The sequence below is a fragment of the Mustela putorius genome, unplaced genomic scaffold (genome assembly GCF_011764305.1).
Source record: "Mustela putorius furo isolate JIRA1106 unplaced genomic scaffold, ASM1176430v1.1 tig00003962_pilon_pilon_pilon, whole genome shotgun sequence".
NCBI classification, from domain to species: Eukaryota; Metazoa; Chordata; class Mammalia; order Carnivora; family Mustelidae; genus Mustela; species Mustela putorius.
In genome coordinates, this window is record NW_025422106.1 from 20,575,650 (window position 1) to 20,595,999 (window position 20,350).

At 37.9% G+C, this 20,350-nt stretch overlaps 1 protein-coding gene across 1 annotated transcript in view; it reads left to right on the forward strand.

Moving 5' to 3' along the window:
• Nucleotides 1-19,781, forward strand: part of NLK (nemo like kinase) — a 170,613-nt gene extending 150,832 nt beyond the window's left edge. Inside the window, exons 8-11 of the mRNA XM_004747027.3 lie at nucleotides 7,778-7,864; nucleotides 14,279-14,477; nucleotides 15,617-15,710; nucleotides 17,981-19,781. Coding sequence (XP_004747084.1) covers nucleotides 7,778-7,864; nucleotides 14,279-14,477; nucleotides 15,617-15,710; nucleotides 17,981-18,035 — 435 coding nt within the window. The 3' untranslated portion in view covers nucleotides 18,036-19,781. The remainder of the gene's footprint in view (nucleotides 1-7,777; nucleotides 7,865-14,278; nucleotides 14,478-15,616; nucleotides 15,711-17,980) is intronic.
• Nucleotides 19,782-20,350: the final 569 nt, after the last annotated feature.

The following is a 20,350-nucleotide window of genomic DNA, read 5'->3' on the forward strand; positions in this document are numbered from 1 at the left end:
CGGCTCGGGTCTTGATCTCAGGGTCCTGGGATCGAGTCCCGCATCGGGCTCTCTGCTCAGCGGGGAGCCTGCTTCCTCCTCTCTCTCTGCCTGCCTCTCAGTGTACTTGTGATTTCTCTCTGTCAAATAAATAAATAAAATCTTTAAAAATAAATAAATAAAACAAAGGAGGGAAGAAAGGAAAATTTAAAGTCCTATGTTTATTTAACTAGTTAAGTAGGTTAAGATGTTAAGCAGAATTTTTTCCTTCACATTTTTACATGAACCGGCCTCTTAACAAGAATGCCTCTTAGAATTTATTTTGTTTATTATTAAGTTTTGTGTGATGGTCTTAAGAGAGCACCACAGCTACCACTAAATATAAATCAGCTACTAGAATATTTTGGTTTTGAAGAGAAGACTGGTAGGGTGGAAACAAATTAGGTGACCATTTTTCCTCAAAGGCTAGATACACTTTGCACAAAACTTTAAAGTCTTTTTTTTTTTTTTAAGATTTTATTTATTAATTAGCGAGAGAGAGCACAAGCAGGGAGGAAGGGCAAAAGGAGAGGGAGAAACTGACTGAGCAGGGATCCAGATATGGGGCTTGATCCCAGGATCATGACCTAAGCCAAAGGCAGATGCTTAACCAACTGAGCCATACAAGTACCCCAAAACTTTTAAGTCTTATCTTTAGATGCTTTTAACCAGGGCTAGAAATGGTCTCCTGAGTCAACTGTTCATGGTCTTTGAGCAGTAACCCAGGTAGACTGGTATAGAGTAAGTTATGCCTACCATATGTAATTAAAGGTAAATGAACTTAACATATTACTTAGTTCCAGTTTTTCCCCAGTTTAGAACTTTAGGTTTTCATCTACATTTGCTAGTTGATCTGTATACCATTAGTGCTCTCAAGAAAGGTTAGCAGACCCTTGAAGCTCTTTACTTAGACCATCATTCAGACTCTACTTTTCCCCTTTCCACTCTCTATTCCTTCCCTTACCCCATGATGCTTATCTTTTATGCCTCTTGTTGGCCTGTTAGCAGCTGTTTGAAGGTATCTCCATTCATGTTCTACCTGTTTAGAGCTGAGATCGGAAGACACATACATACCCATGCCCAAGTATATTGGTATGTAGCCACTTGGTTTTGTTTTGGTTTTTTTTTTTAACTTTAAAAGATGAATTTGGTCCCAAATCCAGTATGGACACCATAGCTTGTGTAGTTCTGTACATGATGACTGTTCTGCAAAGAGCATAGTTCTTAGCTCAGTGCCCCACACCAGATATATGCTCGTTTATTTCTTTGGTCTGTAGTGATGAAGAGTGCAGGCTGCGGTGGCAGTGTCAGGCTTAGCACAGTGCACAGCATGTTGCTGGTGTCCCAGGAATTGTATGCTACAGTTTTCAGACAGACTGAATGTGAATCCTGCGTCAACTGGTAACTCATTTTGTGATCTTGGGTAAATTATTTAATCTCTGTGTGCCTAAGTTCATTCTTCTATAAAAAGGGAATAAAAATGGTTCCTACCTCATTAAATTGTTATGATGATAAAGAGATAGTGCATGCCAGGAAGCATAGAATAGTGTCTGGCATTCTAAACATTTAATAAATATTAATAAATATTACCGGTTAAAGTTACCACCCTAACATGGTATAGCTGTAGCTTGTGATTTTTTTTTTTAATATATACAACATTATGATCAAATGGAGTTTGTTCCAGAGATCCAAAGACGATTCACCTACAGAAAATCTAATAATGTATTTTGACATTTTATTTTTTTTTTTAAGATTTTATTTATTTATTTGACAGAGGGAAATCACAAGTAGATGGAGAGGCAGGCAGAGAGAGAGAGGGAAGCAGGCTCTCCGCTGAGCAGAGAGCCCGATGCGGGACTCGATCCCAGGACTCTGAGATCATGACCTGAGCCGAAGGCAGTGGCTTAACCCACTGAGCCACCCAGGCGCCCCGTATTTTGACATTTTAAATGAGAAAAATCATGATTATCTCAATTGATGCAGAAAAGGCATTAGATAAGGTTCAGTCCTTTTTATGTGCTACCATGTTGAAAGTTCTTTACAAAAACCTATAGATAAATTTATAGATAACTATATGAACAAGGCAGAATAAGCTGTATTAACACATTACTAATTAAATGAGATAAAAATGCATGCACAGAGAAAAAGCCTCTAACTTTTAGAAAGCACTCAGAATTCTTTTTTTATTTAATTTTTTATTTCTTTATTTGCCAGGCAGAGATCACAAGTAGGCAGAGAGGGGTGGGGGAAGAGAGAGGCGGGGGGTTGGGGGAAGCAGGCTCCCTGCTGAGCAGAGAGCCCGATGCGGGGTTCCATCCCAGGACCTTGAGATCATGACCAAAGCTGAAGGCAGAGGCTTTAACCCGCTGAGCCACCCAGGTACCCAGGACTCAGAATTCTTAATGAAACTGCTTAAGCTATTGGAGGTCTTCCCAAGGCAAGATATACCTTACTGTACTTATACTAAATTACTGGATATAGGAGTTAGATAAACTATATATAAACTCATGAGGAATACTTCTAAAATTTCAATACAAGTTTTTGAGTTTGGACTATAAAAAGAAAAACTTTTTTCAAGTAGATCCCACTTAAGTAGCTACTTAAAGTTAGATGGAAATAGCCATCTTTACTATTAATAATTATTTCTAACAATATTTAGAAGTGTGCTATATACTAGTCACTGTCCCAACCACTACATTAGTTCATTAAATCCTCACAGCCCTATAATATACCATTTGTTCCTTTTTACAAACAGGAGATGAAGGATTACTGAGGTCAAATAAAAAGCTTAAGGTCATAAGCCAGATCTCAAATGTAGGTTTTTCTACTTCTAAAACTTACGTTCTTAGCCAGTATACACTGCCTGACACATATACTTTCACAGCAGATTTTTTTTTATTAATTTCACTTATACATATGCAAGTAATGTGAGTATATGTAAAATAAAAATTTTACAGTTAGTCATCCATAGCTACCCCCATACTGTTCCAGTCACCTCTAGATTAATGTGAGAATATCTTCCCAGACATATTTTATTTATTTATATATATTTATATAAACAAAAATATGTTCTGTTGTTTGTTGGGACTTCTTAAAAAATACAACCATACATATACAAAAGGAGGATCTAATTGGCTATTTTCTTAGAGTACAGATTACTGTCTCAAATTAATTTTCTTGTGTGGTTGATTAATATACATATTCCCATGGGTGCCTGGGTGGCTCAGTGGGTTAACCCTCTGCCTTTGGCTCAGGTCGTGATCTCAGGGTTCTGGGATTGAGTCCCACATTGGGTTCTCTGCTCGGCAGGGAGCCTGCTTCCCCCTCTCTCTCTGCCCCCTTGCCTACTTGTGATGTCTGTCTGTCAAATAAATAAATTAAAATCTTATTTTAAAAAATATATATATATATGTATATACACACACACACACATACTCCCATACAGTTTATCAGTCAGCACTCTTCGGTGAAACTCAATTAAAACTGGCTTAAGCAAAATAGGGAACTTACTGGTTCATAGCACTTTTCATATGAAGTTGTTGATCTAAAGCTGATTCAGTCTTTGCTGGATTTAAGTAGTCAAGTGATGTTCCGAGCCAGGAATCTGATTCTTCTCTATTTTTTTTTCCTGTGTGTTGGCTTCATTTTCAGACAAACTTTCTTTTCCCCTGTGTGTTTGTAAAAATGCAACCAGTGGTCCAGACCTATGTTCTACTAGCATATCAATCCTTCAGGAAAGAACTTTCTCAAACAGATCTAGAAAAATATTTGGAAGGTCTCTGATTCAGTTATGAATATGTTTGGTTATGAGCAATAGAAACTCTTGCTTACTATGGTTTAAAGACATAGGGGTTCATTTTTTCCTCATATCAAGAAGCCCAGAGGTTTGCAGGCTGGAGCTGGTATAGCAGCTCATTTTACGTCATCAAGGACCCAGGGTTTTTTTTCTTTCTTTCTGCTCTGCCATCTGTAGAATATTGATTTCATACCCTCTAGCTTATCTCCTCCTGGCCACAAAATGACTGTAGCTTGAAATCATATTCACATTCAAAGCAAGAAAGTGGAGGAAAGAGGGAGCACTAGTTGGTAGCTGTCCCTTGTGTTAGGAAAGGATATTTTCCCAGAAGCCTGCCTAGCAAGGTTCTTCTTCTATGTCATTGTCTAGAACTGTGTAATATGTAACCTCCCAGATGTTAAACAAGCTTAAAAAAAAAAAAAAATGAGTGTTTCCTATCTTCTGTAATAAAGGTAGGTAAAGGAGAAGAGGACTGGGGTGGGTATGTGTGTGTTGGATTAGCCAGTCCCTTGGCTATCTTCTGTTTTAGAACCTGTATCTTTCCCAGAGTCAGTCAGAGGTGTTCAGGGGAATATTTCATTTGATTGGCCAGGCCTGGGTCACATGCCCATCCTTGGAATTGAGAGATTGAAATCTGATTTATGAGTGAAGAGGGAGTGATATTCTGTATTTTTTTTTTATTGTTTCTTTTCTACAGCTCAGAATCTTTGGATGAATGCAATCTTAGTTGTCATGACCCAAGAATCTTTTAAAGTAGATACTTGGGAGGGGCGCCCGGGTGGCTCAGTGTTTGGGCGTGTGCCTTCTGCTCAGGCATGATCCCAGGGTCCTGGGATTGAACCCTGCATCTGGCTCCCTGCTCAGCAGGAAGCCTGCTGCTCCCTCTCCCACTCCCCCTGCTTGTGTATCCTCTCTCACTGTGTCTCTCTCTGCCAAATAAATAAATAAAATCTTTAAAAATAAAACAAAAAAATAAAGTAGATACATGGGGCACCTGGGTGGCTCAGTCAGTGAAGCCGCCAGCTCCTGATTTCAGCTCAGGTCATGATCTCAGGATCTTCTCAGGGTCGTGGGATCAAGCCCCGCATTGGGCTCTGCGCTCAGCACAGATTCTGTGTGAGATTCTCTCTCTCCCCCTCTCCTTTTCTCACTTGTTCTAAAATAATGAAATATTTAAAAGAAGAAAAGAAAGTAGATACTTTTTGAGGCACTGACTTACTGGTAGGATTGAAAAGTCTATTACCAGCCCTTAGTCCTTTTGTTCATCTCTTATAAGGTTTAGATTTTCCTTTTTCTTCAGATTGCTCCAACTAATTGTGACAGAAATACATGTAATATTTTCATTAAAGTGAAAATGGTTCTGTCTCCTGACAGGAACCGTATCTTACATTTAATAGATTATGTTAGAGAGTTCATTCAATTCAAACTAATTATTTTTCAGGTCAGGATTTCTTTTATATAATCCCCGCGTGCTCACCATATAGTGCACTGCACATTGTGCATACTTAATTAACGTTGCTGACTGATGATCACAGCTTTTTTTCCACTGGCTAAAAACTTACAGGACAGGACTCAAATGGCCAAGCCAGCCTAGCCAACTCTATTGTGGTGACCAGCACTCTGCCCTTGGCTTATGATGACTGTGACATATCATTTAGGGCCCCTCACCCAGGTCCAGAAGCTCATCCTTGCTTCATTTCACTGACAGTTAATCATAGTCATTAATGGAGGACTCTTTATAAACCTTCCCATCCTCATGAGTCAGCACTGGCGCCCACTCACTCCTACATTGCTACGTGGCTTATAAACTTGCAAAACGAACAGAAAATGGCCTGGCATGTCTTAGAAGGGAAAAAGTAATGTCTGTGAATGCTGAGGGAATTGACAAAAACTTTTTCCCAAATGAAGTATTTAGGGCATATTTCTAAGCATTCTGTTTTTTCATTCAAATGGATTCTGTTGTGCTTGATTGAGAAATATGAACTTCTTATCTAGTTCTGATACATTGTGCCCAGCTGGGTTCAACCATAATGGCTGATGAATTAGAGGGGAAGAAAATAGAATTAGATATTTGGCATCTCTAGTACAGCATCTTTCCCATGGAGCCAGTGCTAGGAACTAAATTATTAGTGGTTATCCTTCTGGAGAGGTATTGGCATAACAGAACTGACTTCTTTTTCTCTGTGTCCCTTCTGAACGTGCAACACAGAAAAGGAGAAAACATAAGATGATGGTTCCAGGCTGTGGTGAAACTTAGCCTTACTTTTAGTGTGTTTGTTAGGGTGTAATTCTATAAAGAAAGATAAGATGGGAGAGGGTGTAAAATTTCAGGTTACCTTAACATCCACTCATTTGATTTTCACAAGCTCCTCATGTATCCAGTTGTCCTCATGTCTTAACAAATTTTGCCTTCTAATTTATCCTCTATTCTCCCTCCTCTAGAACTGTTTGTTCATATGTTTTCCTTGCCCATGCAACACCCAATATTTATCTTTGTTACTCTAACATCTAACCCAGGCCCTGGCATTTTGTGGATGGTAAATGATTAACAATGCTTTGGGTCAGTAGGCTGATCTGTGCCAGTACAATCTAATAGAAGAGAAGGCTGAGGTTTTAGCAACTTACTTGGCCGTAGTGATGGCAAAGTTAGAATTGGAACCCACCTGTTCTAGTATTCATCTCAGTGTTCCTGACCCTGACCCTGACCTTAAGCTATAACACCATCCATAGATGTTATAGATGTTATAACATCTATAACACTAGATTCACTTAGAAAGTGGAAAGGAGGGGCTCCTGGCTGGCTCAGTTGATGGAATATGCGACACTTGACTTCAGGTTTATGGGTTTGAGCCCCGTGTTGGGTATAGAGATCACTAAAAAAATTAAATCTTAAAAATTATTTTTTTTAAATAGTTTTTTTTTTAAAGTGGAAAGAAGAGATTTGCTTATGGTGAGATATTTTGGTCAGTAAGAATTGGCTGAAATTTGGCTGCTAACCTGCATTAACCATTGAAAAGGACCAGCTATTTACATCAAACCAAGAATCAGAATCTTTAAAAAAATATAAATTACTTCATTTTACACAATAAAGAAATTGTTAGGGGAAATATGTAAATCAAAACCTCCACACTCTCCACATGCCACTCCTTGACTAATGCAGATAATTTCAGGACTACCACAGACTTACATATTTTTAACAAGAAATACTTCTCTATTGGCAAACAAATATTTGAGTGCCTATTGTAAATGGGTTCTGTGCATATATAGCTTTTTCTGTCATAATCCTATCGAGTTTCCTATAATTTCTGAGCTAAAGTGAACTTCAGAGATCATTTAGTTCAGTCATCTCCTTCTGTGCTTAAGAATACTGGGATTCTCACATGTTGATTTATCCAATCAGTTAGTGAATTAGAGCCTCATCTCATCTTATCTCTGTTAGTCCTTGATCCTGCAGAAAACTTCTATGAGGTAAATAATTCTCCCGCGATGATTCTGAGACACCTTGCTGCTATTCTTACTGGGTTTTTATTATGTGGCTTTGTTGGAAATAGGCGACGTGTAAGACAGAGTTCACATGCACAGTCTCCATGCTTGACTTTGCACGTACCTGTGGTTTTAAATATTTTTGCCTCCCAATCCCAGGCATGTTTGGTATTCCCTTCTTGCCTGAGCATTTACAGTATAAGACTAACAGGAGCACCATATTTACAGGATTAGCTTTCATTTTTTGCAGGCTCCTTTGTGAGCTAACCTACAATAGGTAATCCTGCAATATAAAATATTCTACTGGAAGTCAGTGACAGTTTCTGCTTCTGAAGATTGGTTAATGAGGGGAATACCCCTTCCCTTTGAGGTTATATGTATATGCACACAACTTTTGAGCTGGATACTTGTAATAAATTGGCTCTATTCTGTATCTATGTACACAGAGACTCACATATTTTAATTCTTCATTTCTTACAGCCATCTCTTCCTGTACTTTATACCCTGTCTAGCCAGGCTACACATGAAGCTGTTCATCTCCTTTGCAGGATGTTGGTCTTTGATCCAGTAAGTAGTGTTTATTTTTATATTGTTTTAATGAATTAAAAATACATGTGTTCTAAGAAAAACATCCTGGCTTTAAATAGATGAGCAATGTAAAGAATGACTTTTCAAAGATAAACTTCAGTCCCCAGTTTTGTGTGTACCACTGTGCTCACTCACTGCACAGAAGTTTGGCTATTAACACATAAACATCTAGGTGAAAAGAGATAAGGAACTGCACCATCCGTATTTATGTCAGGATTTGAAAAAAGAGTTTGATGCCAAGGTAAATCAGGAGAAAGGAATTTTAACATTCTTGGAAAAAATCTGCCCATTATATTGCATAAGGAACTGTTGACTTGTTTGGTGGTTGAGATGGTAGCTTTATCAAATGCCATTTGTAGTCTTGACTCTTCTGGGACAAAGTTCAGGTCTTCATTTACCTATTCATCCAAAGAGTATTTATTACTCATCTCTGTTCTGGTAACTATTGCCAAAGAAGACTCAAAAAGGAAAACATTTAGAAAAGTACGTCCTACTTGCCGAGAGTATAAGAATTCCTCAAGTACAAACACAGCAGGTATTTAAAGAGGGAAAAACCACAAGAGTACCATTTATGAAATTTACATTGGTATGTTCATAATGAGAAAACAGCTGCATTGCAGGGGATGGACTGAATTTTTTCTTCATTTGGTGTCTATTTTTTGATTTCCATTTGTTTACTTCAGCCTGTGAGGTGCCCATGATATGGGAAGCAGAACAGCGTGGCCCTTCTTGTTTCTGCACCCCCTCCCTGTGGCCAAGCTTCTACCATTGAGGACAGTTTCTAGCACATCACTTGCTCAGTGAGCTAGTGATTTAGTGTCATTAGTTTGATTTTTTTGTTTTATTTGGCAAGCCTATCTACATAGCTAAACTATTTATAAAACAGATGTTAATACCTAAAGACCTTTTACATATTTTTTATATATCTTTTTTGGTTAACAAAACTAGAACCACATGAATTTCAAGCTTCAGAGGTCATTTCTGTATGCCTCTAAACAATATATAACAAATATATTTTGTATATTAATATATAATAAATAAATTATAATAAAGGCCCTGAGGTTAAATTTTATGTTTATGTGTCAGAAATATGTTACTCTTTTTATTCTGTTAAGATTGGGAACCAAGAACCACGTGATTCACCAGTACCAACTTTTACTTGCAGTACTTAGAGCTTTTAGCTGTCCTATTTCTCCGAGATCCTATGATTATTAATGATCCTATCCTGCCAGGAATTCCTAATCTTTACAGCTCTAAGGCTGGAATTTCCTAAGCCACAGAGTGGATACCAGGCATTTTTCCTGGGAGGCCTTTTAGACATCAGTTCTACACATGAAATGTCCTTTTTCCTTAAGAGTGGGATTGTCACACCTAATTAAAATGAAACTTTTGGTGTGTTCATAGTTATACATTAGGTTTATCTATAAGAAAGAGGTAAAGTTTATCTGGTAAAAAAATAAAAAGAGGATCAATTCATATTGGACCTATGCAAATAACTCCATGGTTATTAAAAAAAAAGAATTCTATTAACGCACCCCATGTAATATTTACCCATTTTTATCATTGTCTTATAGAACAAGGCCAACCAAAATATATTATTATTTATTTACAGAATCATTTTTAAATTGGCCTGATGCTTTATTAGTTTATGACTGAAATTAAGGATTCTTTTCTTTCTAATTCTGAGGGTTCAATTAGAAATAGGTTTTTAAAGAGTGTTTCTGATTTTAACTTGTTAAATTGAGGGCTAGAGATACATTAAGAAGAAAGAACTGAGGTTTTAAAAAATATCCTTTAAAAATAGAACATTAGCCATAATTAAATCAGTTTATTTAGTCTGGTGAGTGTGAGATAATTATTTAATTACTTTACTGATCTTGGGTTAAGCATGTGTCTGCTCTTGGACTGACACATTCTGAAATCCTGACTCGTTACTTGGTTTAATCTAGGTGATGGCTGTCTGTGGTGATAATACCAGCTGTTCCTATAAGTTTATGTCCTGAATTTAGTAGTCAGGAGTACCTGGTGTAACAGTCCTTTAGTGAGATTCTTGTGATGTTTCTCATGGGAAATTTAATTCCTTAGCTTGTAGTAGAAGCCTTTAGGCAAATATAAGGAGAAACCAGAAGCCACTAAAGGATAAGGTGAAGGGCTCTGGTTCTTTTATTCTAATAATATCAATAGTGTTGGAAAGGACGGGTTGTAGTAATCAGTTTATAAAGGTATAATTAACAATTAACTCAAATAGTGAAGGCATTAAACAAATCTCCAGAGACTCTATCTAAATGCAATAAATAGTTACAAGCAGTATTTTTATTTATTTTTTTTTTTAAGATTTTATTTATTTGACAGGCAGAGATTACAAGTAGGCAGAGAGGCAGTCAGAGAGAGGAGGAAGCAGTCTCCCCGCTGAGCAGAGAGCCCGATGTGGGGCTCGATCCCAGGACCCTGAGATCATGACCTGAGCTGAAGGCAGAGGCTTTAACCCACTGAGCCACCCAGGCGCCCACAAGCAATATTTTTAAAGCACAGCAATAATTATTAGGAAGTTAGACAAAATTATTCACTTTTTTTCTCTTGCCAGATATATCTGTTATCTTGCATACACATCTTCCTATTATCACATACTCTTTTATACTCTTTACAAAATACATAGTACTTTAACCCAAAGGTACTTGTACGTCTCTTTTAACTGTTTATGATGGCTCCTCTATGATATATTAATGAAGAGTTTTTGTATATTAAAATTATGTTGTCCAGGTATCCCAACAACTATTAACTCAAATTAATTATTGCCAAGGTCTTAATATTAACTAAGAATCAGATTAAAATTTAAGTTGACAAATTAAGTCCTTATGAATTGTAGCATTCTAAAAACTAATTTCTTAAAAAAAATCTAAAAATTTTTTAAAAACCTAATTTCTTTATAAAAGCACATTACCTGTTATCATTCATCTAATGTTGAATACATAATTTTGCAATTCTGTAATCTTACACAAAGGGATATTAGTTTATCTGACCAGCAAAATCAGTGGAAAAAAATTAAATTCTAAATGATTAGGCTTTTTGTGAGAAAACAATCCCAAAACTTATAGAATATTGTGATGGCATTATGTGTACATGGCAGTAAAATCAAAAAGAAAACAGAGATTTTAAAATATTTATAACTATTAACTCAGACTGATATGTCCAGAGTCACCTTGCATAGTAATACCATATGACCTCTTTATCTTATACAGTTATATACCAGATATTAAAACTTTTTTTTTAAGATTTTATTTATTTATTTGACAGAGAGAAATCACAAGTAGATGGTGAGGCAGGCAGAGAGAGAGAGAGAGGGAAGCAGGCTCCCTGCTGAGCAGAGAGCCTGATGCGGGACTCGATCCCAGGACCCTGAGATCATGACCTGAGCCGAAGGCAGCAGCTTAACCCACTGAGCCACCCAGGCGCCCCCAGATATTAAAACTTTTTTAAGTTAAGAGAAATATTTTGCTTTTTACTTTGTAACCTGCTAAACCAAAAATATTATTTTAATTCACAGTTAAAGCTTTATTTAATCTTTGAGTTACAACTTTTTTTTTTTTTTTAAGATTTTATTTATTTATTTATTTGAGAGAGACAGAGACAGAAAGAGCAGGAGCAGAGGAAGAGGGACAAGCAGACTCCACAATGAGGGCAGAGCCTGACACAGGGCTCAATCCCAGGACCCTGAGATCGTGACCACAGGTGAAATCAAGAGTCAGACACTTAACTGACTGAGCCACCCAGGCACCCCTATGGGTTACAACTTTAGCAAGAAAAAATTTCAAAGTAGCCAATACATTTAATACATAAAGAAGAATAGTGTTTTAAAAATCTTTTCATTTCTTTGTATATGTCTTTAATGTGTTGATATTGGTTCTCAAAACCAGTTAGAATAGGAGTTTGCCCCATTAGCTTTTTAAGAGATCTCATAACATGATATATTAACTCCCCTCAGAGGTATACGAAGTACATCAATGTGTTTGCTTAGAAATGTTTTTTATTTGTAAAATGGAAATTTTTATCAACTATTGAGAACTAAAAGTGCCACAATTCTGATGAAGCAACAAAATCTAGGGTAGAAATAAGTGTCCACATCTATTATAAATGTTGATCAGTTAAACAACGTGTGTACAATATGTCATTAAGAATATTATATGAACATGGGACGCCTTGGTGGCTCAGTCAGTTGAGTGTCTGAATCTTGATTTTGGCTCAGGTCATGATCTTGGGGCCCTGGGATCGAGCCCCAAGTCGGGCTCTGTTGCTCAAGCAGGGAGTCTGCTTCTCCCTGTCTCTCTGCCCTTCCCCCAACTTGTACATGCACGCACACATGCTTTCTCTCAGATAAATAAATCTTTCAATATATATATAATCTTTTAATATATATATAATCTTTATATATAAATTTATATATATAAATCTTTTAATATATTATATATAATCTTTAATATATATATATAATATATACATACACATAATATATACATATTAGAGAGAGAGAGGACATAATTAAGCACCACTAGCCCCCTCCAAAGAACATTATTGAAAAATCTGAGTAATTTTGTGATCCCTTTTTCAATTTAGTAAAGCAGTTTTTCTTTTCAGTGTTCATACCCTTTACAAAATGACAGTCTCCTTTCTTTGCAGAAGTTCTAAAGAGACATTAATTTATTTAAATTAAAGCTGATCATTGATTGCATGCTAAAGATTTGATTTACTTTTTGTTCAAAGACTTCTCTTAGGTAAAACACTTCAGAGGACCCCATGTTGGTGTACACAGAACGTACAAACATGGGACATGCTCTCAGTCATTGGGATAACACCAAAATCTTTTCAAACCTCATTCTGGAATTTTAGGAAATATCAGAATCCACAGACAAAAAAAAACTAACAGGAAAACCAGATTCCAGCTGCTGGCGGCAGCTGAGAGGGACCCAATTTCTGATATCTGCCACCTGATGGAAATGACTTAATGGTCAGATGATAAACTTAAACCCCAGATTCACCCACTGCTAACACCTGTGTGTTCACAATTGGCCTTGCTCAGTCAGAAACAGAAATAGATTTGTCCAAGAACCAGCTCTAGTATGCAGAAGCCAAAGAGCTTAGTCCCTCACATGAGACCAGCCAGGGTCACTGAGGACTCCCAAGGGGCCAGGTCCCAGGCAAATGTACTGTCTAGCCAGCTTGTTTCCTTTGGTTCTGACAATAGACCTTTATCCCAGTGAAACCTCTAGGAATAGCTGGATCCATTTAGAAAAAAAAAAGAAGCTTACTTGCTAAGAGTACCAGCGAGTGAAGCTTCAGAAGGGCTGGATCACCAGATATACCATATGACAGGTAGTGAAAGAAATAAAACCAAGGTTGGCAAGTTTACATTTGTCTGTTCATGGTGTATAGACGGCAGCTTTCTTTTGTGATTATCATATCCTAAAAAGTCATGACATGCCTTTTAACATCAGCATAGCAAAAAATTAGAGATAGAAGTGTTTTTAGGGAAACCAGGTTTATGGGAAATATTTAACATTTTGTTATTTGGGGGACCAGAACCAGTCAGGATGATCCATTTATTTTTGGTTTGAGCACCAAATGGTTTCCTTTGTTTTAAATTGTGTTGTGTGTGAAGTGGGACAGAGTGTCCATTTTTGTTACTATGTACTGAATCCATCCTTAAATTCTTTAAAATGTACATGTGTGTCCACTAAGCTAAAAAGAGGAGCAGGGTTGTTTTTATTTTAATGGAGAAATGATTTTATGATTTATGTAAACCTGAACCTACTACAAGTATTCTGATCTGAAGTGCTAGAAAACCACAGGCCACTGATACTCAGACGGTGCTGGCTGTCAAAACATGGCATTCAGACCTTATCTGCCGCCTGACCCCAGCAGTTCCCCATAGGCTTTTGCCCTAAGTTCAGTTGGCATTCTAAGAGAATAAAAGTTTCAAGGAACTTTGTAAAATTGCCACTGTGATCACATCTCTACCAAATGCTGAAACACATTTAGAAAATATAACTGTTATTTAAAATGTAAACTTATCCCCTCCAAAGCTTTGCATATTTAAATGTCATGGTATTTGCCATTTTTGACCATGCATATATCTATTTCAAGGTAGGAACTCTTCGGGATCTTAGCAGAGTCACTTCTAAATGCTTTCTGGTGTGTCTCGTGGTTGGTTGTCCTACATTATACACTCTGCTGCTGCATTAATGTGCCTCTGCGTTCAGACATCCCTCTTTATACAAGACACACTATAAATTAGGGATAAGCTGTGAGAAGCAGTTACTGTGTCTTAATGAAAGATCCTGTGTGGACAGTCATGTTTATCTGTGGTGTTGATGTGCTGGTCTCTAAATTTGATTTCAGTCCAAAAGAATATCCGCTAAGGATGCCTTAGCCCACCCCTACCTAGATGAAGGCCGACTACGCTATCACACGTGTATGTGTAAATGTTGCTTTTCCACCTCTACTGGAAGAGTTTATACCAGTGACTTTGAGCCCATCACCAATCCCAAATTTGATGACACTTTTGAGAAGAACCTCAGTTCTGTTCGACAGGTTAAAGGTGAGTATCTTTTTTGGCCTTTGGCCAGGCAGGATGAATAATAACATTTTCCATTATATGGCTGTGAAAAACTGAGTCTGGATGGTGACCAAAGTTCCTCCATATGTGTATTTTACAACCTTGCATATAGCTGTTTGTCCAGGGCATATATGCCAAGAAAGCTATGCGTGTTATAAAAACAGATTTAAGGGGCGCCTGGGTGGCTCAGTGGGTTAAGCTGCTGCCTTCAGCTCAGGTCATGATCTCAGGGTCCTGGGATCAAGTCCCGCATCGGGCTCTCTGCTTGGCAGGGAGCCTGCTTCCCTCTCTCTCTCTCTCTCTGCCTGCCTCTCCATCTACTTGTGATTTCTCTCTGTCAAAATAAATAAATAAAATCTTTAAAAAAAAAAAAACAGATTTAATATTGCATCCAGTGAAGGGTCAGGCAGAGGAGCTTTTCAGACTGACTTATTTAGTGAGTGTGAGACTCAAAGCAGATAATATGTATTCACTCAGTGTAATTTCATTGAATGAAACACGTTGGACTTTTTTATATAATGTGCAGATTTTAGGAAGGATAAACACCCACTGAGGGAATCATTCCTTGAATGATCACAAGAGAGGAGAATTTCCGATAGTCTACTCATAAAACTCCCTGACACAATCTCTTGCTGGGGTGGAGATGGAGGTTAATGACACCCCAAATTCTGAATGATATTAGACATTTTAGGGCATTTTAGAAGAGAGTAGTCACCAAGGTAAACAGGCCAAAACTATGTACCTAAACAACTGTGGGGGTTTTTTAAGTGATTTTCAAAAGAGCAATAACTACCATCAATGTAGAAAATCGATTCATAAGGCCAGCTCTGTGGAATCACTCTCAAATTTGTAGATCCTTTTACTCCTCCCTTGGATGGAGTTTTGAACCCATATAAATGCCATTTGGTCAGGGAGGTGGGGAAGTTGCCTGTGTTTAGCAGCCACTGTCACTTTAGTTTCAGGAAAATTCCACTGGATCCTGCCTTATACATGATCTGTGTGCTTGACCTCAGAAAGCCAGTAGGAAATGCTGTTTGCAGATGCTGGCCAGTTAGCTGAGAGTCCAGTGCTCACAGGCCTGCAGATTGGCATGGATTGTATGATGTTTGTTTTCTCCACAGAAATTATTCACCAGTTCATTTTGGAACAGCAGAAAGGAAACAGAGTGCCTCTCTGCATCAACCCGCAGTCTGCTGCTTTTAAGAGCTTTATTAGGTAACTATATGTATGTAATTCTTACTTTCTTGTTACTAAAAGGATGTCATTGTGATTTGATTATTCAGCATATTTCTCTTTTTATTTAGATTAGATAATACAAAAAGATGGTTTCTTTTATGAGTTTTGGCTTTAGTCAAAAGCAAGTAAAAAATGTGAGCATTGGTTTCTACACTGATGCTGCTTCATGGTGGTTGATTGGGTGGTGGAGGCGGGGGTGTTTTGGCAGTTTTGTTCACAGATGACCGCTCTGCTCCCTGCTCGTGCGCATGCATAGGGATCCTCCTGCAGGAGCAGCATGGCGGCCACTGCCCTCAGAGTAGACGTGGTCATCTTGGTTCCCACTACCATCCCCACCACCTTAATAATAATGCAGGCAAGATGATTTTATAGGTAGATGCTGGTGTGTCCTATCTAAGAGTTTTGTTTAAAGAGCTTCAAATCTGCTTTGGAACCTGACAGGTCTCATTCACTTTGTCTCCCACCCTGTCCCTTCCTTCTCAGTGTCTTTTTCCCTATTCCTTGCATCAGTTAAGGTACAGCCAGGAGAAAGCACACCAGTAATGTGAACAGGGAAAATTTAGTAGTGAGAAGTATTAACTAGGAAAAGATGGTTAACTTCCAAAAGGTGCCTAAGAAGATTCTGGAGGGCCCTGAAGTAGCAAATGCAGAAAAGCAGGTACTCCCTCTAGACTAAGGAAGAGTGAACAAGGAAGATATTAAGAATTTGGAGGGGCACCTGGGTAGCTCAGTGGGTTAAGCCGCTGCCTTCAGCTCGGGTCATGATCTCAGGGTCCTGGGATCGAGTCCCGCATCAGGCTCTGTGCTGAGCAGGGAGCCTGCTTCCTCCTCTCTCTCTCTCTCTCTCTCTGCCTGCCTCTCTGCCTACTTGTGATCTCTCTCTGTCAAATAAATAAATAAAATCTTTAAAAAAAAAAAAAAAGAATTTGGAGAAGGACCCTCCACCCAAGGCTAATAAAATTTGGACCTCTTTGTAGAGGATATGACTGCCACAAGAACACACACAGCTTGAGGGTGGTGAAGAAACTTTGCAAAAGGTGTGGGCAGAACTGGTCCCTCAGAGAGGCCTGCTGGGTTGCAGAGAAACTTGCCAGAAAGTTTGGGTAGAACAAAACTGGGCCTTCCACGTCAGAAAACCACTCCAGAAGGGAAGCTGCTTCCTGATGCTGTGGCCTTGCAGTGTCCTTCCAGCATAAGCCGGGTGGCAAAGGATAACTGTGAGTAGGGTCTGGCTCCAGTATCACAAAGCAGGACAGAGAAGGGTGGATTTAGATCTGGAGGCCGCACTCTTCCTCCTTTCTTCCCCACCTGCCTTTCTGCCTTCCCCCTTCCCTCTTCTTCTTGCTTCCCCTTTAATTGGCCTTGACATGATGTTGAAGTTGATTAAAGTTATTAAATCAAGGCCAAGAATTTCTGTTTAGAATTTTTTTAATCAGACTGACTTTCATTTCTTCCATGTATTTTTCTGTGGAAAGAAGGAATTAGGTTGCATTTTTACTTTTCTGTGCTTTAAAATTACTTTATTATTTTCCCCTAAGAGTTAGTGACCCAGTCAATCATGTGTTTTAATACCTTTCAGGTGCAAGTTATTCATTATCCTGAGCCCCTGGGAAGCAAAATGGTTACACACACACCCGCAAGTTTATAATCTAGTTAGCAAAATTAGATACGTGAAATAACTGAGAAAACTGATCCGTGGATAACAAATGCTAAATGATTATCCGTTACTGTTGAATTCATACTTCTTAAAAGAGTGCCTGTAAGGCTCATTCACATAGGTTCCCACTTAAAGTCACTGTATTTTGAGAGGCTGCTTTTAAATGGATAATTCTGCATCCCTTGAGGTTATTTTCTTGGTTGATTATAGACATTACTGTAATACCTTCCACCTACTTCATATTACAAAGTAGGCACGGTAGAAGGCACTTTACCTACATTATCTCATGTATTCATCACTGTCCTGAGATGGATGGCAGGCATCATCCCTTTCCAAAAGAGGATTATGCTCGGCCTCCCACCTCGAGTAAATGACTTGTCATCTTTAAGCCCATCACTGTAGTCTCACTTATCAGTACAGATTCTTGAATGAACAGTTTGGAACAAATGCAGCTTTAGAGAAGTTAAATAAAAATCCAGAAATGGACTTTATAATTTTTTTAAAGGAAGAGAGGAAAACACAGAGCGTTGACTCATCCTCTTGCCCTTTGTGGTGTCACACCTGGTTTCACTGTGTCTCCATTTTTTTCCAGTTCCACTGTCGCCCAGCCGTCTGAGATGCCCCCATCTCCTCTGGTGTGGGAGTGACGGTGGAAGATAATGTACTACTGAAGATGTAATGTAGCTTTCCACTGGAGTCTGGGATTTGCAATTCTGGAGGTTAATCATGCTTGTACTGTAATTTTACTAATGAAGTTTTAAATTAACAACCACTACTTGTATGATATGAATAATATTTAGAAATGTTACTAGACTTTTAATCTTGTAAAGTGGTTGTGCTTTTAGAAGAAAAATATTTTACCCAGAGTTGCACATGTTTTATGAATTTAGTGCAGCTGTTATGGCTCACCTCAGAACAAAAGAGAATTGAACCAAATTTGGGATTTTGGGGTTTTGTGTTTTTGTTTTGTTTTGTTTTTCTTTTTTTTAAATGAAGTGAGATTGTTCACACACACACACACACACACACACAGAGGACAGTCGTACATTTTGATATTTGAGCCATTCCTGAAAATTTGGGGTTTTCTAAAACAAAAGAATCTAGAAACCTTGCCTGCGACCAATCATGGAGCCACATGAGCTGATCGTGGCTGCACCTGGGGGGGTGGGGGGTGGGGCATGCCACCTAATGATCAAGCCCTATAATTAGCTTCTCATTAGAGCCGTGACGGTGATGTGTGCTGTCTAAAATCCAATGTTGTGGGTAGAGAGAATGAGTTTGTGACTAGGAGAGACTAAACTTCTGTTTTCCTTACCCAGTATAAATATATATATATATATTTAATCTATTTTTATTAGAAGTTTTTCTGCTCTTTCTTACATAAAAGAACCCCCAAGCATGCATCTTTCATGTGTGTAAATAATTCATTTCTGGGCTAATTTCAAAAGAATCCCAACATTGCTGTATAGAGAGAGAACTAGCTTGCACATTTTAGGTCTGTGAAATTTTGTGAGACTTTTCCTGCACTGGACAGTTAAAAAATAAATAAATAAAGACAAAAACAAATTTTTAAAAATTTTAAAGCCACAAAAAAAGGCACATAGGGAATTATGTCAAATGTGTTTGTGTCCTTAGGCAAAGCTGTGGGAGTCTTGAAATGTCACAGTAGTAAATAACTTATTACTTTTTGACAAATTTTTTTTTCTGTTGGAACACTGAATTCTTCTGTGCATATGTATATATGAATACAAATTGAAGGCCTCTACCTCCTGGAGTTATACAACTTGGCTTGTTTACCTCCACATGCTGATGATGACTATTTTTTTTTTTTAAGTTCAATGTGGAGACTTGAAACTTGAATGTCCCTTCCAACTTTTATATTAAAAATAAAAAGACAAGAAAATTGAAGATCGTTTTTCACCTGTACAAGGAATAACTAATGGATCGTCTTAAAATTGGTCTAGGAAAAAACCTTGGTGTGTGTTATGGACAATTAACTGTTAAAGTTACTGTAAGTTATCTGTATTTAGCAGAGTATTTTCATCTTGAGTGATCTGAGCTGAATTTGAAGACTATTAATAAGTTATGTTTGGAAGTTTTAACTTCAATGAAGTAATTATTTGCTGTGAAAGAAACAAACATTGAATTACTAAACAAAGATGGTGCAATATCTTTGTTTTTTTTTTATGAGGCTCCTGAGAATCAACCCAACTGAAGCATTTCAATTCACTTGAATGAGAAACGTGTTTAGTATCAAAAGAGCCCAAGAAGACACTGGTGTGAAAGGTACAATCTCAGAGGTTGGTCAATTACCGTGGCACACTTACTGGTCACTTTGTACAATGTAGATTTGAAGTACAGTGGTGAAAACATTAAATGTGACATTTGAAAAAGATGTGTCATCCGTTTTCTTTCAATTCTTTTGTTTCCTCGTCGGTACAGCTTTTATTCTTGATTTTGCAGTTTTAAGACATTTCTTATTTTTCTTATTTTTATTTTGATCTTTGAGGAAATTACGGTTTTTGAAATTCTTCCCAGAAACTTTACATTGCCAAAAATATACCAAAAACTTAGTTAAGCAATATTAAAGATATTTTGAGTCATATATAATTTGAAAGTCTTTCCAGACCTTAGAGTCTAATCCAGTGGTTTTCAAGCCTTTTTTTTTTTTTTTCCTTTTTTGAGCAAAGAGCCCTATTCTCATGTGAGATCAAATTTCAATACACTGGAGACGAAAACATTAAATCAACAAACTGGATGAAACAGGTGGCTGGGGACTTGACCTCACCTTCTCTTCCTTTCTGCCTCCTGCCCTCTGGCAACCCAAAGGTAGTTCTAGCAAAGGAAGAAGTCCTAGCTGGAGCGCCTGGGTGGCTCAATCAGTTGAGCATCTGCCTTCTGCTCAAATCATGATCCTGGGGTTCTGAGATCGAGCCCTGCATCAGGCTCCCTGATTAGCAGG